At 54.6% G+C, this 14,622-nt stretch overlaps 1 protein-coding gene across 1 annotated transcript in view; it reads right to left on the bottom strand.

Annotated features, from left to right (window-relative positions):
• Sptbn5 (spectrin beta, non-erythrocytic 5) overlaps window positions 1–14,622 on the bottom strand; it is a 39,991-nt gene that overhangs the window by 3,954 nt on the left and 21,415 nt on the right. The window contains exons 33-58 of the mRNA XM_063250252.1: window positions 14,393–14,542; window positions 13,974–14,078; window positions 13,467–13,634; window positions 13,172–13,321; window positions 12,864–13,055; window positions 12,586–12,675; window positions 10,926–11,041; window positions 10,725–10,839; window positions 9,889–10,002; window positions 9,521–9,642; window positions 9,062–9,224; window positions 8,688–8,876; window positions 8,412–8,489; window positions 7,828–8,000; window positions 5,746–5,827; window positions 5,498–5,644; window positions 4,879–5,016; window positions 4,542–4,804; window positions 4,189–4,375; window positions 3,774–3,986; window positions 2,678–2,874; window positions 2,384–2,588; window positions 1,978–2,172; window positions 886–1,041; window positions 339–556; window positions 38–227 (exon numbers count right to left, since the gene is read on the bottom strand). Of these exons, the coding sequence (XP_063106322.1) occupies window positions 38–227; window positions 339–556; window positions 886–1,041; window positions 1,978–2,172; window positions 2,384–2,588; window positions 2,678–2,874; window positions 3,774–3,986; window positions 4,189–4,375; window positions 4,542–4,804; window positions 4,879–5,016; window positions 5,498–5,644; window positions 5,746–5,827; window positions 7,828–8,000; window positions 8,412–8,489; window positions 8,688–8,876; window positions 9,062–9,224; window positions 9,521–9,642; window positions 9,889–10,002; window positions 10,725–10,839; window positions 10,926–11,041; window positions 12,586–12,675; window positions 12,864–13,055; window positions 13,172–13,321; window positions 13,467–13,634; window positions 13,974–14,078; window positions 14,393–14,542 (4,116 nt within the window). The remainder of the gene's footprint in view (window positions 1–37; window positions 228–338; window positions 557–885; window positions 1,042–1,977; window positions 2,173–2,383; window positions 2,589–2,677; window positions 2,875–3,773; window positions 3,987–4,188; window positions 4,376–4,541; window positions 4,805–4,878; window positions 5,017–5,497; window positions 5,645–5,745; window positions 5,828–7,827; window positions 8,001–8,411; window positions 8,490–8,687; window positions 8,877–9,061; window positions 9,225–9,520; window positions 9,643–9,888; window positions 10,003–10,724; window positions 10,840–10,925; window positions 11,042–12,585; window positions 12,676–12,863; window positions 13,056–13,171; window positions 13,322–13,466; window positions 13,635–13,973; window positions 14,079–14,392; window positions 14,543–14,622) is intronic.

The raw sequence follows: 14,622 nt of genomic DNA, 5'->3' as shown, positions 1-14,622 counted from the left end.
TGGGCAATTGGGCTCATCTCAGCCTCTGGGCTCATACCTCTGGGGACATGAAGTGGCCATTGTCCAGCAGCTGCTGTCCTTCCTGCCATATGGCCTGGGCTTTAAGACAGTGCTCCTGGATTTCTTGCCCAAGCTCCTTGTGTTGTCCAAGGAGCTGCCTGGCTCCCACCAGGTCCCTGGCTAGCTCCTCTGAGGACATAATCCCCTGCCTCTCCTGAGCCCATGCTCTGCAAGGCAGGGGAAAGAAGTTGCTGTCAGGGCTGGCAGGGTAGCCTGAGAGAGTCCTGCTCCCCCAAAGCAGGGTGACACCCATCCCTGCAGAGGAAGATGCTACCTACAGCAGTTCCCAACAGTGCCTGAGGAAGGCATGGCCCTGGGCTGCCTGTGCCCACTGCTGGCTGTGCTCCTGGACCTTCTCCTCCAGGGTGGCCCAGGCTTCTTGCACCTTGACTAGCAGCTCAGCCAGGCCCTCTTGAGCTGCAGGGTGCCGCTGGCCCAGTTGGAAGGCCTCCATCTGTACCTGTGCCACCTCCTTTTCTATTGCTGCCAGTTCCCTCTGCAACCAGAGAACAAGATCAGGCCTCAGTCTGCCCCCACCCCCATGCCTGTCCCCTGCATACCCAGGAATTTTGTTTGTTTGTTTGTTTGTACCAGGGATAGAATTCACAACTTTGTGCTTGCCAGGCAGGGGCAATAGCACTGAGCTGTATTCCCGGCCCCACCCAGGCCTTACTGAGGAGTCTGCACTGTGTTGCTTTACAACCTGGGTCAAGTTCTGAGGCCCTGAGGAAGAGTGTCTGGGATTCTGGGAAGAGGGCTTGGGTAGGAGTCACTGGGTAGAGGGAAGACACTGAAACAAAGCCTTTATCTCTCTGAATCACTCACCTGCAGGCAGCTGTCCTGCTGCGGAAAGGGATGCACAGGTGGCAGGCTGTGGCCATGGAGCTGTCCTTCTAGGAGGGTAGTTTTCTCCTGTATCCAGCCCTGGAGCTCTGCTGCCTCCTGCTCAAAGCCTCGGAGCTCATGGGCTATAGCCAGGTTCTGAAAGAGGACAGAAGGCCTGCTGGGGCTGACTTCTTCCCCTGAGACATGGCCTTCAGGGCCACCTCCTTGCTAACTGGTAGGGCTTGGCGATGAACATATGATGTTGCTCGTGATGTGTTTGGGCCCAGGAGCATGTGGGGAGGAGAGAGAGAACATATCTAAGAAGGGCTGGTGTAACTTCCTGGGGGTGTGAGCTTGGGGCCCCATGAGGGAGGAGGTTGAACACTGTGATGAGATCCAGGAGAAGAGGAGAGGGCCAGCCCCTAGATATCTTTTCTGCTGTGGAGCACAGGGAACCAGGCTTCTCTGACAGACACAAGCAGCTGTGGCAGCCAGGTATGGAGGCTTACAAGTGTGAGCCTAGCCCGGGCAACTTAGACCATGTCTCAGAATAAATAATTTTAAAAAGGTGGCTGGAGACGTAGCAGTGCAAAGGTAGATGCTGGGTTTAATCCCTAATACCACAAAGACAGGAAACAAAACAAAAAACAACCAAGCAGTTGTGACTGAGAGCTAAGGACGTGGAAGAAAGCTGGAGATTTATTTGATACAAACCCAGGCAGTTGGATACGCAGTTGGATACGAAGAGCTGGTGGGGGCGGGGAAGATGGGTTGGAGCGCAGCATTGCATGAGAGCCTGTAGCACCCAGCCACGTGGGTAACAAGAAGGGACCAGCAAGGGCATCTGCTAAGGACTAGAGCCCTTGCTGGGGATGCCTGAGGGCTTCAGAAACCTGGCTAGATGGGTGCTGTTTCTCCTTGGAGCTGAGACATGCACTAAGGGAAAGCCTTGCCACTGAAGAAAGCTAGAAGGGGGAACATAAGTTTCCCAGCTGCTTGTTTGTGGGCATTTGAAGCAGCCAACTTCACACACACACACACACACACACACACACACACAGCTTGTAAGGCCCATGCTTCCTATCTTCCTACCTCTGTGCGAGTTTTGATTGCCTTGTTCAGCCTCTCCCAAGTGGCCTCGATGTGACTCTTCTGGCTTTGAATCTGGGGGTAGACCCCAGGGGCTCTCCTTTCCAGGGGGTTCATCAGCTCCCTCAGGGCCTGTACCTTGGCCTGACCCAAGCTCTGCACTTCCCTCCTGAAAGCATCAAACCTCGCCTCCAGCACCTGCCAGGATGGAGGCCAGGAGTGTCACTGTGGAAGTGTTGCCTGGGGGCCCAAAAGTCTAAACTCTGAGCTTTAAACTCCCTCCACCCTCCTAGAACCCCAAGATCCTCACAGAGAGGCGCCCTCCTCCAGCTTGCTTTCTGTGGCCTTTCATTCATCCTCAAACATGGGGATGCATCAATTGTCCCAGATTATCCCAGGACAGTCTTGCCTGGACACTTTGCAGGTCCTGCCCATAGTCCTGGGACTCAGCAACAGCCACCCTGGCGTTCAGCCAGGCATCAAGCAGCAGGACCTCCTGCTCCAGTTGGTGAAGCTGCAGCTGCTCCCAGAGGCCCTGTTCCCTGCACTCTGCTTTCCGCAGCAGCTGTTCATGGGCCTGCCTCACATCCTGCAGCTGGGCCAGCACCTTGGGGCTGCAATGGAGACAGCGTAGACCTGAGCTTCAGCTGCTCTGGTGGGAGCACCCTTCCCAGACCCCTTCCGGGGCGTGGCTCCTGCTCACCTGTCAGGGTTCTGCCCACACTCCAGAAGGGCTGCTGTCTGCTGCAGCTGCTCAATGCGCCTACTGAACCCCTGAAGGTCTCTCCTGGTGGCCTCTAACCGTCTGAGAAGAGCCTGTGTGGCTTCGGCACTCTGGCCCATGTCCTCTCTGTCCAGGACATGGCTGCGTTCAGCCAGCCAGGATTCTGCCTCTAGGAGCTGGGGTGATGACACTGATTCATTTTTCCCTGGGCAAAGCCCTCTGAGGTTTAAGCCTAGCTAGGCTCTGAAGTCTCAAGATTCAGAGCAATGGTTCTCACCTGGCTGCATGATGTCACCTGGTGAATCCCAGCCCAACCCAGCAAGTTTTCCTGAGGTCTGGATGGAGCCTGAGCTCCAGTGTTTTTCAAGAGGAGGTCTCACTATATAGCCCAGACTTGTCTCCAACTTGAGTGACCCTCCCACTGTGGCCTCATAAATGCCAGGTAGGACAACAGGTGTGTGCCCCCATCCACAACGGTCAGTGTTTTCTAAAGGTACCTCATTCTTTTTTTTTTTGAGACAGGGTCCCCCTGTGTAGCCCATATTGACCTTACTTGCGGTGAGTCTTCTGTCTCAGCTAAGTGCTGAGATTATAGGCATGCACCACTGTGTCCGACAAGATTTTGTTATTTCACAATAATAAAACCAAATCTGGTTTCTATTCCTAAGCATATTTCTTTTCTTCACTTACTACTTTAACTCTTTATATAAGAGCATTCACCATGGGGAGGTGATTTAGGTATAATCAGCACCGAAGTTTCCAGTTGATTCTGATGTAAAGCATGGCCTGAGAACCACTTTATTTCAAGGATTAAAAAGAAAGAGGAGGATAAGGAGAAAGAGGAGAAGGAGGAGAAGAGGAAGAAGAACAAGCAGAAGAAAAACTACAACAAAATTTCAAAACACATCAATCAGGATTGATTCCCTCAGTTCTCTGGGGAACAGAATTAAGACCCCAGGAGAATGAGGTGAAAGATGCATAGCACCCAACCCATTGGGTGTCGTCTTGCAGCACCCACACCCTCCAGGAGTTCTCAGACCCAGCCCCAGCCCTCTGCTCCATCCTGCTCTCTCACCTCTGTCAGAAACTGCTGGGCCTCCTGGGCCTGCTGCAACAGCAGCCGCCTCCTCGCTGCCTCTGTCCGCAGCTGCTCCAGTGCTTCCTCCAGCTGCTGCAGCCGGGCAGCAACCTCGTGGGCAGCAAAGTGCCCAACCTGCACCAGCTTGTGCCCTGTGTCCACCACTGCCTCTGTCAGAGCCTCGTGGTTGCTTATCTCACTCTCCAGGTTCTGAGAAGGGAGGACCAGGAAGGCTACTGGACACCCGGGACAACCTGAGTTGTGCCTCAAGCCTAATGGCACCCCACAGATTTGCTCCTACACAGTGCCCTGTTGTGGACCTCCCATAGAATCCAGGGGGCCCCCAAGGCACCATGTCCTTGGCGGAAAGCCTTGAGTACTTTGGGTGGCTGCTCCTTGTATGGGCCCACACCTGGTGTTTCTCCTGCAGGTGTTGCACAGTGCTCAGGCTCTGGCCAAAATCTTGGGCAGCAGCCAGCAGCAGCTTCTCCTGCACCCAGGTCATTTCCTCGTCAGCATCCCTGAAGAACTGCAAGAGGAGGCTCCGAGCCTCCAGGGCTGTCCTGCGCTCCTGCAGGGGCTCCTGAAGACTCTTAAACCTGCAGCAGTGGCGAGTGGGTGGAATCAGCACTGGGGCCAGACACAGTGCTCACCCAATTTGTGCCCCTCACTATGGGCAGGGGAAAGGAGAGGAGGAGACAAGGACTGGGAGCAAGGAAAGGGGGCCAAGGAGGAATAAACCTAGGAATAGGCTGAGTGCTCTACCTCTGAAGCAGCTTCTGGGCCTGTTCTTCCACATCTTTGGCAAGGCAGTGGCCTTCCTGCTCAGAAGTCAACACTCGTGCCTGGTCCAGTAGGGCCCATGCCCGCCTGACTTGCCTGCTCAGAGCTGCTTCCAGCTCCTCCTGGGCCCTCAAGAGCTTGCCTACCCCAGGTAGGTCCTGGTCCCCAAGAGGGGCTCTCAGCTCCACCTCCATGGGCTCCAGCCAGCTCTCCAGTTCCCCCAGGTTCCGCTGTAGATGCAGGGCCTAGGGCAGAACACGAGTGAGCCTGAGGTAGAGGCTGGAGCCCCCGCACTTCTCGGGGACCTGCATGGCCTCACCTCACAGGCCTTCTGCAGTTGGGCCATGTTCCTCTGGCTGTTGGCCTGCAGCTTAGCCCAGAGCTCCCTGAGCTCCTTCAGCTGCTCCTGGATGGTCTCTGAGGCTGGATGGTTCCCCTGTAGCAGCCTCTGCCCCTCCTGCAGCGACAGAGACACATACCTCAGGGACACAGGGATGCTGGCCCCTGGGTTCGGGCAACAGCCCAAGCTACTGAGCCTCTGCACTAGCTACAAGTTTCTGAACCTCCCTAAGTCTTATTTTCCTCACCCACAGAATGGAGAAAATAATTATTTGTTTAAATGAGATAAAGCATGTGAAGTACTTAGCAGGGTATCTTATATCAGAGGGGGTCTGCCTGAGGTCAGGCAGGTAGAAAGGTAATGTTAAAAAGAAGTGTTTTGCATCTTTACCCACACAATTGGTTCACATGCACTTAACACCTCAAAATATCATCTTTACAATTACTGTAAAGGCACTGTTTTTAAAGAGGAAACCTCCAGGAAGCAACTGTAATGCTCTACCCATTAGGGCTCAAGTGAGAACAAAGAGAAAGCACTGTCAGGAGCTGCTGTCACCACTGTGGCTCAGACACAGCTGCCAGCTCTGGGCTGTCCTCACCTGCTGTAGCTCCTGCTGCTGGTGCAGACTCGTGTCCAGCTCAGCCTGCAAGTTCCGCTGCTTGCACAACAGTGCTTGCAGAGTGGCAGGGTCCCGCCAGCCCTCTTCCAGAGCCACCAGGTTCTTCTTCCTCAGCCATGTGGTCACCTGGGGAAGACTGAGTTCTGCTGGGCTCCCTAAACTCTGAGGTGCCCTTTCCTTGTGGTGACTTCTCCCATCCACAACCACACCTGCCCTAGTCAAGGTACCTCGAGGGAATCCTGCAGGAAGGTCTGCAGCTGCTCCAGCTGCTGACCCTGGGTCCTGGCTCGCTGAAGGAGGGTCTTGTTCCTGCAGGAGGAGTGGACCTTGTGTTCACCTGCCAGGACCTAGAACTGCTACAGGGGTATGTGGGTGTGCTGTTGTGTGTGTGTGTGTGTGTGTGTGTGTGTGTGTGTGTGTGTATGTGTGTGTGAGACAGAGAGAGAGAGAGAGAGAGAGGTGTGCTCTTCTAACCCCCCTTGGTATCGGCACACCCTGAGCCTCAGGTATTCTTTGAAATAAAGGCACATCATGCTTCTCCTCTAGATAAGTGTTCACTGCGGGCTGAGTTGTGTCTCCCAGATTCTTGTGTTGAAGTCTGAACCCCCAGTGCCTCAGCATGTGGCCACATTTGGAGTCAGTTACCTCTTCAAAGCCCCTAAGATAAAATGCAGACACATGGGTAAGTCTAATACAGTGGGTGTCCTCAGAAGATAGGACGATGAGGACACACACAGAGGGATGACTGTGTGAGGGCAGGAGCAGAAGGCAATCACATCAAGTCAAGAGAGGACAGGAAACTGAGCCTGCTGAAACACTGACCAACAGAATTGTGAGACAAGGTTTTGCTGTTTACACTACCCAGTCTGTGGCATTTTGTTATGCTACCCTGAGACTAATAGTATCTAAGCTACTGTTTAAAAATTACACATTGCTATTAGTAAAAATGTTTTAAGCAAGAACCCTCAAACACATTATATACATTCAATACATAATTTATAATAGAATAATATGGCGCTATATACATATATATGTATACACACACACACACACACACACACACCAAATTATGCATTTTGGGAGTGGGTGGGTATTGGGAATCAAGCTCAGGACCTTGTACTTGCCAGGCAGGTGCTTTGCTGCTGAGCTAAATCCTTGGCCCCCAAGGAGTGCATCCTATATATGCACTTCTATACCAATGCCTTAAGTACATTGCCATATGCACAAAAATACAAGTCATAAGTGAGATCTATGGGAAATAGGACACCTCGCCCCCTGCACCATGCTCCCCCTTTCTATTAGTGTGTCCTCGGCAGGTATGACAGGGGGTGGGGTGGTGGCTGGTGTAGAGAGGCTTCCTAGAAGGGCGGGTGCCCTCCTGAGGATGGGTGTGCAGTGAAGGTCACAGTGGCACTGTGCTGGAGGGTGTCTGGCCTGTCAGGAACCACTTTTGCCATTTGTCAAGTCAAAGACCTACATACTCAAGTGAGGGCTGCCTGCAGGGATGGAGAGGGATGTCCTCGCCCCTGCCAGGGAGCCACAACATTTGGGAGTGCTGGTGGCCTCTCTAGGAAAGATGGATCCTGCCAGTTTGGGCTCTGACTCCATGCTATATTTGCCTGTATCTAAAAGCCTGAGAAAGAGCTGGGGATTTAGCTCAGCGGCATAAGCACCTGCCTTGCAAGCAGGCAGTTGTGAGTTTGATCCCTGGTACCGATAAAAAGTCAAAAAAAAAAAAAAAAAAAAAAAGAGAGAGAGGAAAAAAAAATAAAAAAAATAAAAGCCTGAGGAGCTGGAAGAGCAGCAGAGGCGGATGGGTTTTAAGATGGAAGAGGCAGCACCTGATGTCATAACCGGGCAGGCCCTGAGTGTCTGTGGCCCAGCCTCAGTTAAATGAGCAATAGGGATCTGGCTGAGATCCCGAAGGACTCAGACACTGTTGTTAGCCCCTCTTTGTAGCTTCGAGTCTTAGCTAAGCCAGAGAGAAGCTCACTTCCAGTTCTGCCATTAGTGGGCAGTGGAGAATGCAGGGTGTCCTGACCCTGGACCTAACCACTGTGCTCTCCTATCTCCTGTCCCATCAGCTAGGTTTTCCTATTATTTTCTTAGTGTGTAATTCTTGTCAAACTCTCCTTAATCCCTTTATCAGTGAATTAAGAAGGAAGGAAGGGGCAGTTTACATGTGCTGTGGGGAAGACTCATCCAACTTTGGTCCTTGAGAAAGACTACAAAGCCTGGATAGGAAGGGAGAGCTGGGAGGCCCATGCCAGTCCAGCCACATTTCCCCACCATCCTAGAGCCACAAGTACCTCAGGAGCAAGGCCTGGCATCTGGCCAGGGCGTTCTGGGCCTCAGCATGTCTGCCCTGCTGCAGGCTTCGGGCTGTGGCCTCCAGTGTGCTGAGCTTTTCCACCTGTGCCTCCAGGCGCTGCTCAAGCCTCTGGTGCTTGTGCAGGAGCACCTCCATCTTGGCCGAGGGGTCCTGGCAGGAGCAGGAATCTGGGAGTGTCTGGCCATCCTGGTTACCCCTTCCCAACAGAGCCACTGTCCTGCGCTGAGTCACCCTCAAGCCCCTCAAGGCTTCTTCTGGCTTTAGAAGGGTTGGGTAAAGGTTGGACCAGGCTCCAGGGCAGAAAGAGCTTTCCCACACTCTTCTCTGCAACCAGCCAGACAATATAGACCCCTAAATATTTGCTGAGTTCTCCAAGAGACAGTTATCTGTCATGGGCTTGGTATGGTGGTGGGAAAAAAGGAACTGCAGGCCAACAAGAGGCACTTGGGACCAAAGGGGAAGTAACTTCTTGGTGACAGCTATGCTTGGGCATGGGAGCCCCAGTCTCAGTATTGCTCCTCAGGCTGCCTTGTGCACCCCCTGCTTCTGACGGACACCTACCCCCAGCCCCTCGATGGCCAGGGAGGCTTCCTCACTGCAGAGCTCACGTTCTGCCTTCTCCACAGAGCTCAGAAGCCGCTGGTGAGAAAAGGAAAGGTGAGAGGATCCAGTCACTGCAAACCCAGGGTCCTGGCCCCACAAACAGGTCTTCCACAGGTCAGACCTGTTGTGGGGAAGCCCCTGGCACAGCAGCCTCTGACATGGGCTTGGCCTGGGATTGTTCAGGCTGCAGAGGCCCTGAAGGTGGTGCAGGCTGGGGACTGCGGTGGCACCAACCTGCAGCTCCATTGCCTGTTGCAGGTACAGCTGGTGCTCCTGCCAGGCCCCTTGCAGACTGCTCAGCTCCTGGTCTAAGGCAGTCAGGGCCTGGTGAATAGAGGGGGCCAAAGGATGCCCTGCTGCGAGCAACTGTTGCCCAGTGCTTCGGGCCAGGTTGATGCTGTCTCTCCGGCCATCCAGCTCATCCTGGAACAGAGCTGGGCTCAGATTCCTGCAGGTGTTAGCTCCTGCCAGGGCTATAGGGAAGGGAGGGCGAGATGGGGAAGGGCCTTGTGTGGGACGGAAGAGGATGGAAGAGAGCAGGAGACGGAGGCAGGAAGGAATGCAGGGAGAAGGGAGGTCCCCAAAGGCCCAGGGTCCCTGCAGCTTACCTTGCATGCTTGGTGCTCCTCCAGCATATGCCAGGACACTGCGAGGCTAGAGGGAGTGCCTTGATTGTCCACTGTAGCCCGCAGCCTCTGGGCCCAGACCAGCAGATCTCCCAGTAGCACCAGGAGCTTCTGTACTTGGTGCTCAGTTTCCAGTGACTCCCTCCTGTCCACGGGGTTCATCAGCTAGTCCCAGGGACACTCAGGCCCTCTTTCCTCATGCCCACCTGTGTCATCTCCTGTCTCTTAATCCCCACAACAAAAAAGGACTCAAGGGCTCAGGATGAGTGGGCTGAGAGTTAATGGATTGAGAATGAAAAATATGACCATTAATAAGATGCCACTGGTGAACCCTGATGGGGCAGAACAGACTCTCAGGAAATGGGAATTTGGGGGAAGAATAAGGACTGAAACACTGCAGAGAATGGGCCAGGGAGGGAGTCAGGCCCAAGGGGCTCCTACCGCTTCTGCACCCTGCTCTGGAGCTGCCACCAGCTGTCCATCATCTCTCGCTGCTTGTGACTGAGGCCATGGATTGCCCCAGGTTGTGTCTGGCAGAGACAGCCCACTTTGTGCTGGAGGGACTGTAGGGGAAGCTAGGATCAGAGGCTGGCAGGGAGGGCTCTGGCTGGTGAGGCCCCTGGCCTGTGGCTCTCAGGATCCTGAAGCTCTCTCCGCCGGTGTCTGCTATGATCCCTTAGGGGAGTGGTGGTGAACCTATGGCATGTATGCCACTGCAGGCTATTTATATTACTGAAAACTCTAGAAAGTTCTGCCCGATAGGAAGCACCCAGGGCCAGGGCCAGCTGCCCCACCCCCTAGCTGCACACCTCCACCTGTGCCTGGATGAGGCCCACTTCCTGCTCCAGCACCACCTGTTTCCACAGCAGCCTTTGCACGATCTCCAGCTCTTCCCTGCCCTCCAAGGTCTGGACCTCGGTGCCCTGAGGGTGGGGAATGGGCCATTATGGGTGTGGCCTTCACTTTAGCTGCGCCCTCACCAGCCCCAGGGTGGCAACGTGGAAAGTGAGCATCCAGCATGAGTCCTTGCCCACTGCTCTCGGCGGGGATCGTGGGGCCAGGTCCCTTCCTCTGTGGAGGCAGGACAGTCTGAGGAGGGACTTCGGGCCTGGGTTTCCTCTGAGGAAAGAATCTTTGCATCAAGTGCTTCCCACCATTTTCTCCTTTGACTCTCATCCCTATGTGGAACTACGAAGAACAGGAGCAGTAACTAGCAGCCTGGGCCTGACGCGTGAGGGCAGACAGCGGAAGAAGCCAGGCGGCCCCGGAACAGGGCATCGTCTGTCTGTTTCATGCGAGGCTTCCCTGGCTATGTGTGGCTTTGCTTTCGCCTCAGCCAGATTTCAGGCCGTGTTTTTCTCTGTGGTGGCTGACACTAATCTGGGGCAAACTTCCCATGCGATTTGGTCTTGCTTGGAGCCCAGAAGAGGATGAGCTTTGGGCTCTGGACGCACAGCAACCCCAAGGAGCAAGGAGGAGGTGGGCTGGCTTCCAGTATGAAAGGGAGGTTTCCACGGCATGTCACTGAGCCCTCCCTAAGGGTGACCTGTGACAGGACTGATCTCCAAGCACTTGCTAAGAGGCACATGAAGTGTGGTGTTTGCTCCCCCAGCTCACAGTGCGCAAGGCGACCCCAATTGCTTACTTTCTCCCCAATCCGCGTGGTGATGTCATCCAGCTCTCTGGACAACGTGTGGATTTCCAGGGCCCCTTCAAGCTGCCGCTGGTACTGGAGCAGGTTGCCTTGGAAATTCCCCCACCTGGTCAATGGGTGGGGTGACAGGTGACACCTGAGGTGGCCCACAGTCTGGCTCCCAGCCCTCTCCCTCCCCAGTCTGTGACTAGCCTGTGACTGAGCTGGCTTCGCCGCTGGCAGATGATCTTGGCTTCCTCAGGGTCCTGGCTCTTGAGCTGCAGCGCCAGCTCATTGATGGTCCTGATGTGGGCATCACCCACGACGCTCTGTGGGGGAAGTGAAGGTAAGGGCACTCATTCCACTTGCTCAGAGTCCCTTCTTGGCACTGAAGCTGGCACTCGGAGGTAGGAACAGCATGTGAGGGGACAAGGGGAATGTCTTCCTTCCTGTGGTAGGTGCGGAGGCCACTGGCCCAGGTACGGGAGCAAGTTCAGCTGGAAGCCCAAGCCTCAGAGTCTCTCATGCCGGGGAATATGTTCCTCAAGGGGAGGGGGCACACACTCATTGATAGAGGTCTGAGGGGAGATGGGACTGGAAATTGAACCCAGGGCCTTCTCACTGAACTATATGACCCTCAACTCTTTACTTTATATTTTGGAAACAGTGTCTCTCTAAATTGCTAAGTTGTCCACGCTAAGCTTGAATTTATGACCTTGCTTCAGTCTCTCAGAGTGCAGGGGTTACAGGTGTACGGCACCATTCCTGGTTAACAGGCTTTTTTTTTGAGACAGGGTCTCACTGTGTAGTTTAGGCTGTCCTTGAACTCACTATGTAGCCTAGGCTGGCCTTGAACTCATGTAAATCCTCTTGTCTCAGCCTCCTGAGTGCTGGTGTGTATTACCATGTCTAGCTTTAACAGACATTTTAAAAACTCAAATGCAGCTTATTAGGATAGAGAGAAGTGTGTGGAGGGGGGCACCATGAGCTCCAGCCTCCTGGGATTTGGGTGTCTCATCCTCAGGACTGGACTGAGGCTCAGGGGGAGGAGAGCCCCAGCAGGGCAAGGGGCAGGGATTGTAGGCTCCCTGTCCTTTGAATTTATACAGATGAGCTTTTAAAGCACTTTCCAAAGCCCCTGTGAAGTGTCTCATCCAAGACTGCAGGCATGGGTGTTTGTCTCCTTTTCTGGGTGCTGGAGCAGAGTGCAGAGGCTGGGATGGTTCTTTTGTGGCTGGGCTGGGACTCAGGCCCACACCCTTCCTGCCATAATGCCTGGCACTGAATCTGTGCAGTTCTGCCTGTAACACTGCAGCCTTTAAAAACCCATGCATAGGGCTGGGGATTTAGTTCAGTGGCATAAAAGCCTGTTTGGCAAGTATGTGATCTTGAGTTCGATCCCAGGTACAAAACAAACAAACAAACACACAAAACAAAACAAAACCTTGTATACTTATAGGAGGGAGACAGGGTTGGCACAGGATCTCTAACAACATTTTCTCTTTATACTATAAAAGAGAAACAGGTTTCTGGTGTGTGTGTGTTTGGGGAGGTGGTATAAGAAGGAGCCACCCAGATCCCTGACCCTTTATCCCAGTGAAGGAACACTGATTAGTACCTCCAGGCACACATACCATTTTTAACATTTTTTGAAATAATTATAGATGCATAGTAAATTGCAAAAGTAGTACAGAGAGTTCCTTAGGCTCCCTGTACCCTTCTCCTAGCTTCTCACATAACATCAACATCTTAAACAGCCAAGGAGCCTGCTTAAGCAGTAAGTGCAGAGCTGACACTTGAGGCCACCCTTGGTCACAGAGGCCACACTTCCACGACTGGGAGCCATGCTTCCCAGTGGAGGTACTGTGCCCACCTTGGTGCCTTGGAACTTGTGAAGCCACCTGCAGAGCTGCAGGCAGTGCTCGAGGTCCTGGCCTAGGTCGCCAGTGTTCACCATCATCTCCTGCAGAGGCGGAGGGAGGAAGGGGAGGACAGCACTCTGAGCACTGGCCCCGGGCACCCAGCCCCGGGCAGTGTTGCAGTAGGTGGAGGCTTTGAGACTTCTCACCAGGACACCTTCCTGCCAGGGGGCCAGAGAATGCAGGCCTGGGTTTCTCCCTGCCCCACCTCAGTCCCCAGCTGGGTCCCCACCTTCTCCTGGATCCAGGCCTCTGTGAGATCTGCTTTCTGCAGGAACTCCAGGAAGTTCCGCTTGTCCTTCAGCTCCTGGCCCCGGATGGCCACTGCCTGCCTCAGCTTCTCCCCACTCTCCTGCAGTGCCTGCAGCCTCTGGGAGACCTCTCCTGCCCAAGGGTGGCTTTGAGCCAGGAGAGCCTCACCTTGCTGGTGAGAGAGGGGACACTGAAGCTTGCTTGCTCCGAGTCCCTGCCTGAGACCTTCCCCCTGGCCCATCTTGCCATCTGCACTTGGGGCAGGCTAAGACCAAGGCCTGGCATTACCTTGGCAACAGAGATCAGGGCCTGCTCCAGGGCCTTGACCTCAGCCTCAAAGGCCTGGTGTTTCTGTAGATGCTTCCAATTATCTTTCAGGTCTCCAGGAGGGATCGGCTGTCTCAGCTGCTGGACCCGCTCCTGGACCCAGTCCTCGGCCTGATATGAGTAGGGACAGGAGTCTATGATGCTTCGCCTACAGGCCCTTCCAAACCTCAGTTTCCCCATTCACAGGTATGAAAGCCATGTCAGGCTAAAGAATGTGGTTTAAAGGGAAAGCACTGGGCAGGTGTAGCCTTCTGACCTGGTCGGCGGCCCTGGTAAAGCTGGCGATAAGCAGAGAGGTGTGCAGGACGCGATCCCGGTTTTCCGCCAGCTCCCTCACATGAGCCTGATGCTCCAGGATGCTGCGAAGCAAGTCCTGTCCCCTGGGGCCTGGGAGCACCTTCAGTTGCTCACACAGAGCTGCCACCTGTGGGGCAGGGGCAGGGGCAGGGCCAGTGCCCAGGGCTCAACGTCCTTTCTTCAAGGAAACTCCAGCCCTGCATGGCCAAAGGCCTGCTAGCTTTCTTGGCCCCTGAATGGTTGGTTCCCTGGTGACTGTGTGGTGTGGAGCAATCTCAATGTTGCTGGTGGTCCCTCAGTGTGGCCCAGCCCATCCTGGGTCTTCTTTAGCCATGTATCTAAGCTCCACAGGCTTATGAGTGCTGCCTCTGGGGATATGCCCAGCACCCACACACCCAGGCAGGGCTCACCCTAGCCCTGACACTGGGACCCCTTGACCACGCCCATGAGGCCCCAAGTGTGTCACCTTCTTATCCTGGGCAGTCAGCACCTTCTGGAAGACCATATGCTTGTGGATCAACTGCTCTACCTCTTCCACTGAGTTTCCCAGGGTGCCGGTTTCCAGGGACACCTGGATCAGAAAAAGTCAGAGTCTCTCTGTGCCTGTCTATGCTGAGGCATTTTGGAGAAGCAAGAGACCCATGATGGGGCTGATCCAAGTACTAAGGATGGGCAGACGGGCCCAGCTGGGGGCCAGTGGCACCTCAACCTCTGCAGAAAGGGAGCCTCCAGTCAACATACTCAGGGCTTGGTCTACAGACTGGTGGAGGCCCAGGTACCCCGGCACCACCCTGGCCGCCACAACCTCTGTGCCCTAGGTCAGAGAAAAGACCAAGCAACCTGGGAAGGAAGGGGGCCTGGAGAGACGAGGCTGGGGAGACCTGCCTCCTGGGCAGAGAGGGTCTCCTCCAGGTGACCACACTGTCTGAGGAGGTGCTGTTCCTGTTGTGCAGCCTGTAACTTCTCTTGCTTCTGGGTCCAGGCCTGAAACACCTGGTCATGCTCCTCCTGTAGGGCTCCAAGCCCATCCTGGATCTAGGATAGGCACATGTGGGGCAGGGCTGGACCCAGGTGCACAGGGTTGGAGGTAGGTTGGGGACGAGGAGGGCTTCACA

The sequence above is a fragment of the Cavia porcellus genome, unplaced genomic scaffold, assembly GCF_034190915.1.
Source record: "Cavia porcellus strain 051 isolate PalLab524CR breed Dunkin Hartley unplaced genomic scaffold, mCavPor4.1 scaffold_6, whole genome shotgun sequence".
NCBI classification, from domain to species: domain Eukaryota; kingdom Metazoa; phylum Chordata; class Mammalia; order Rodentia; family Caviidae; genus Cavia; species Cavia porcellus.
Note: the sequence above shows the minus strand (reverse complement) of the source record. Positions and strands in the feature narration are given on the sequence as shown.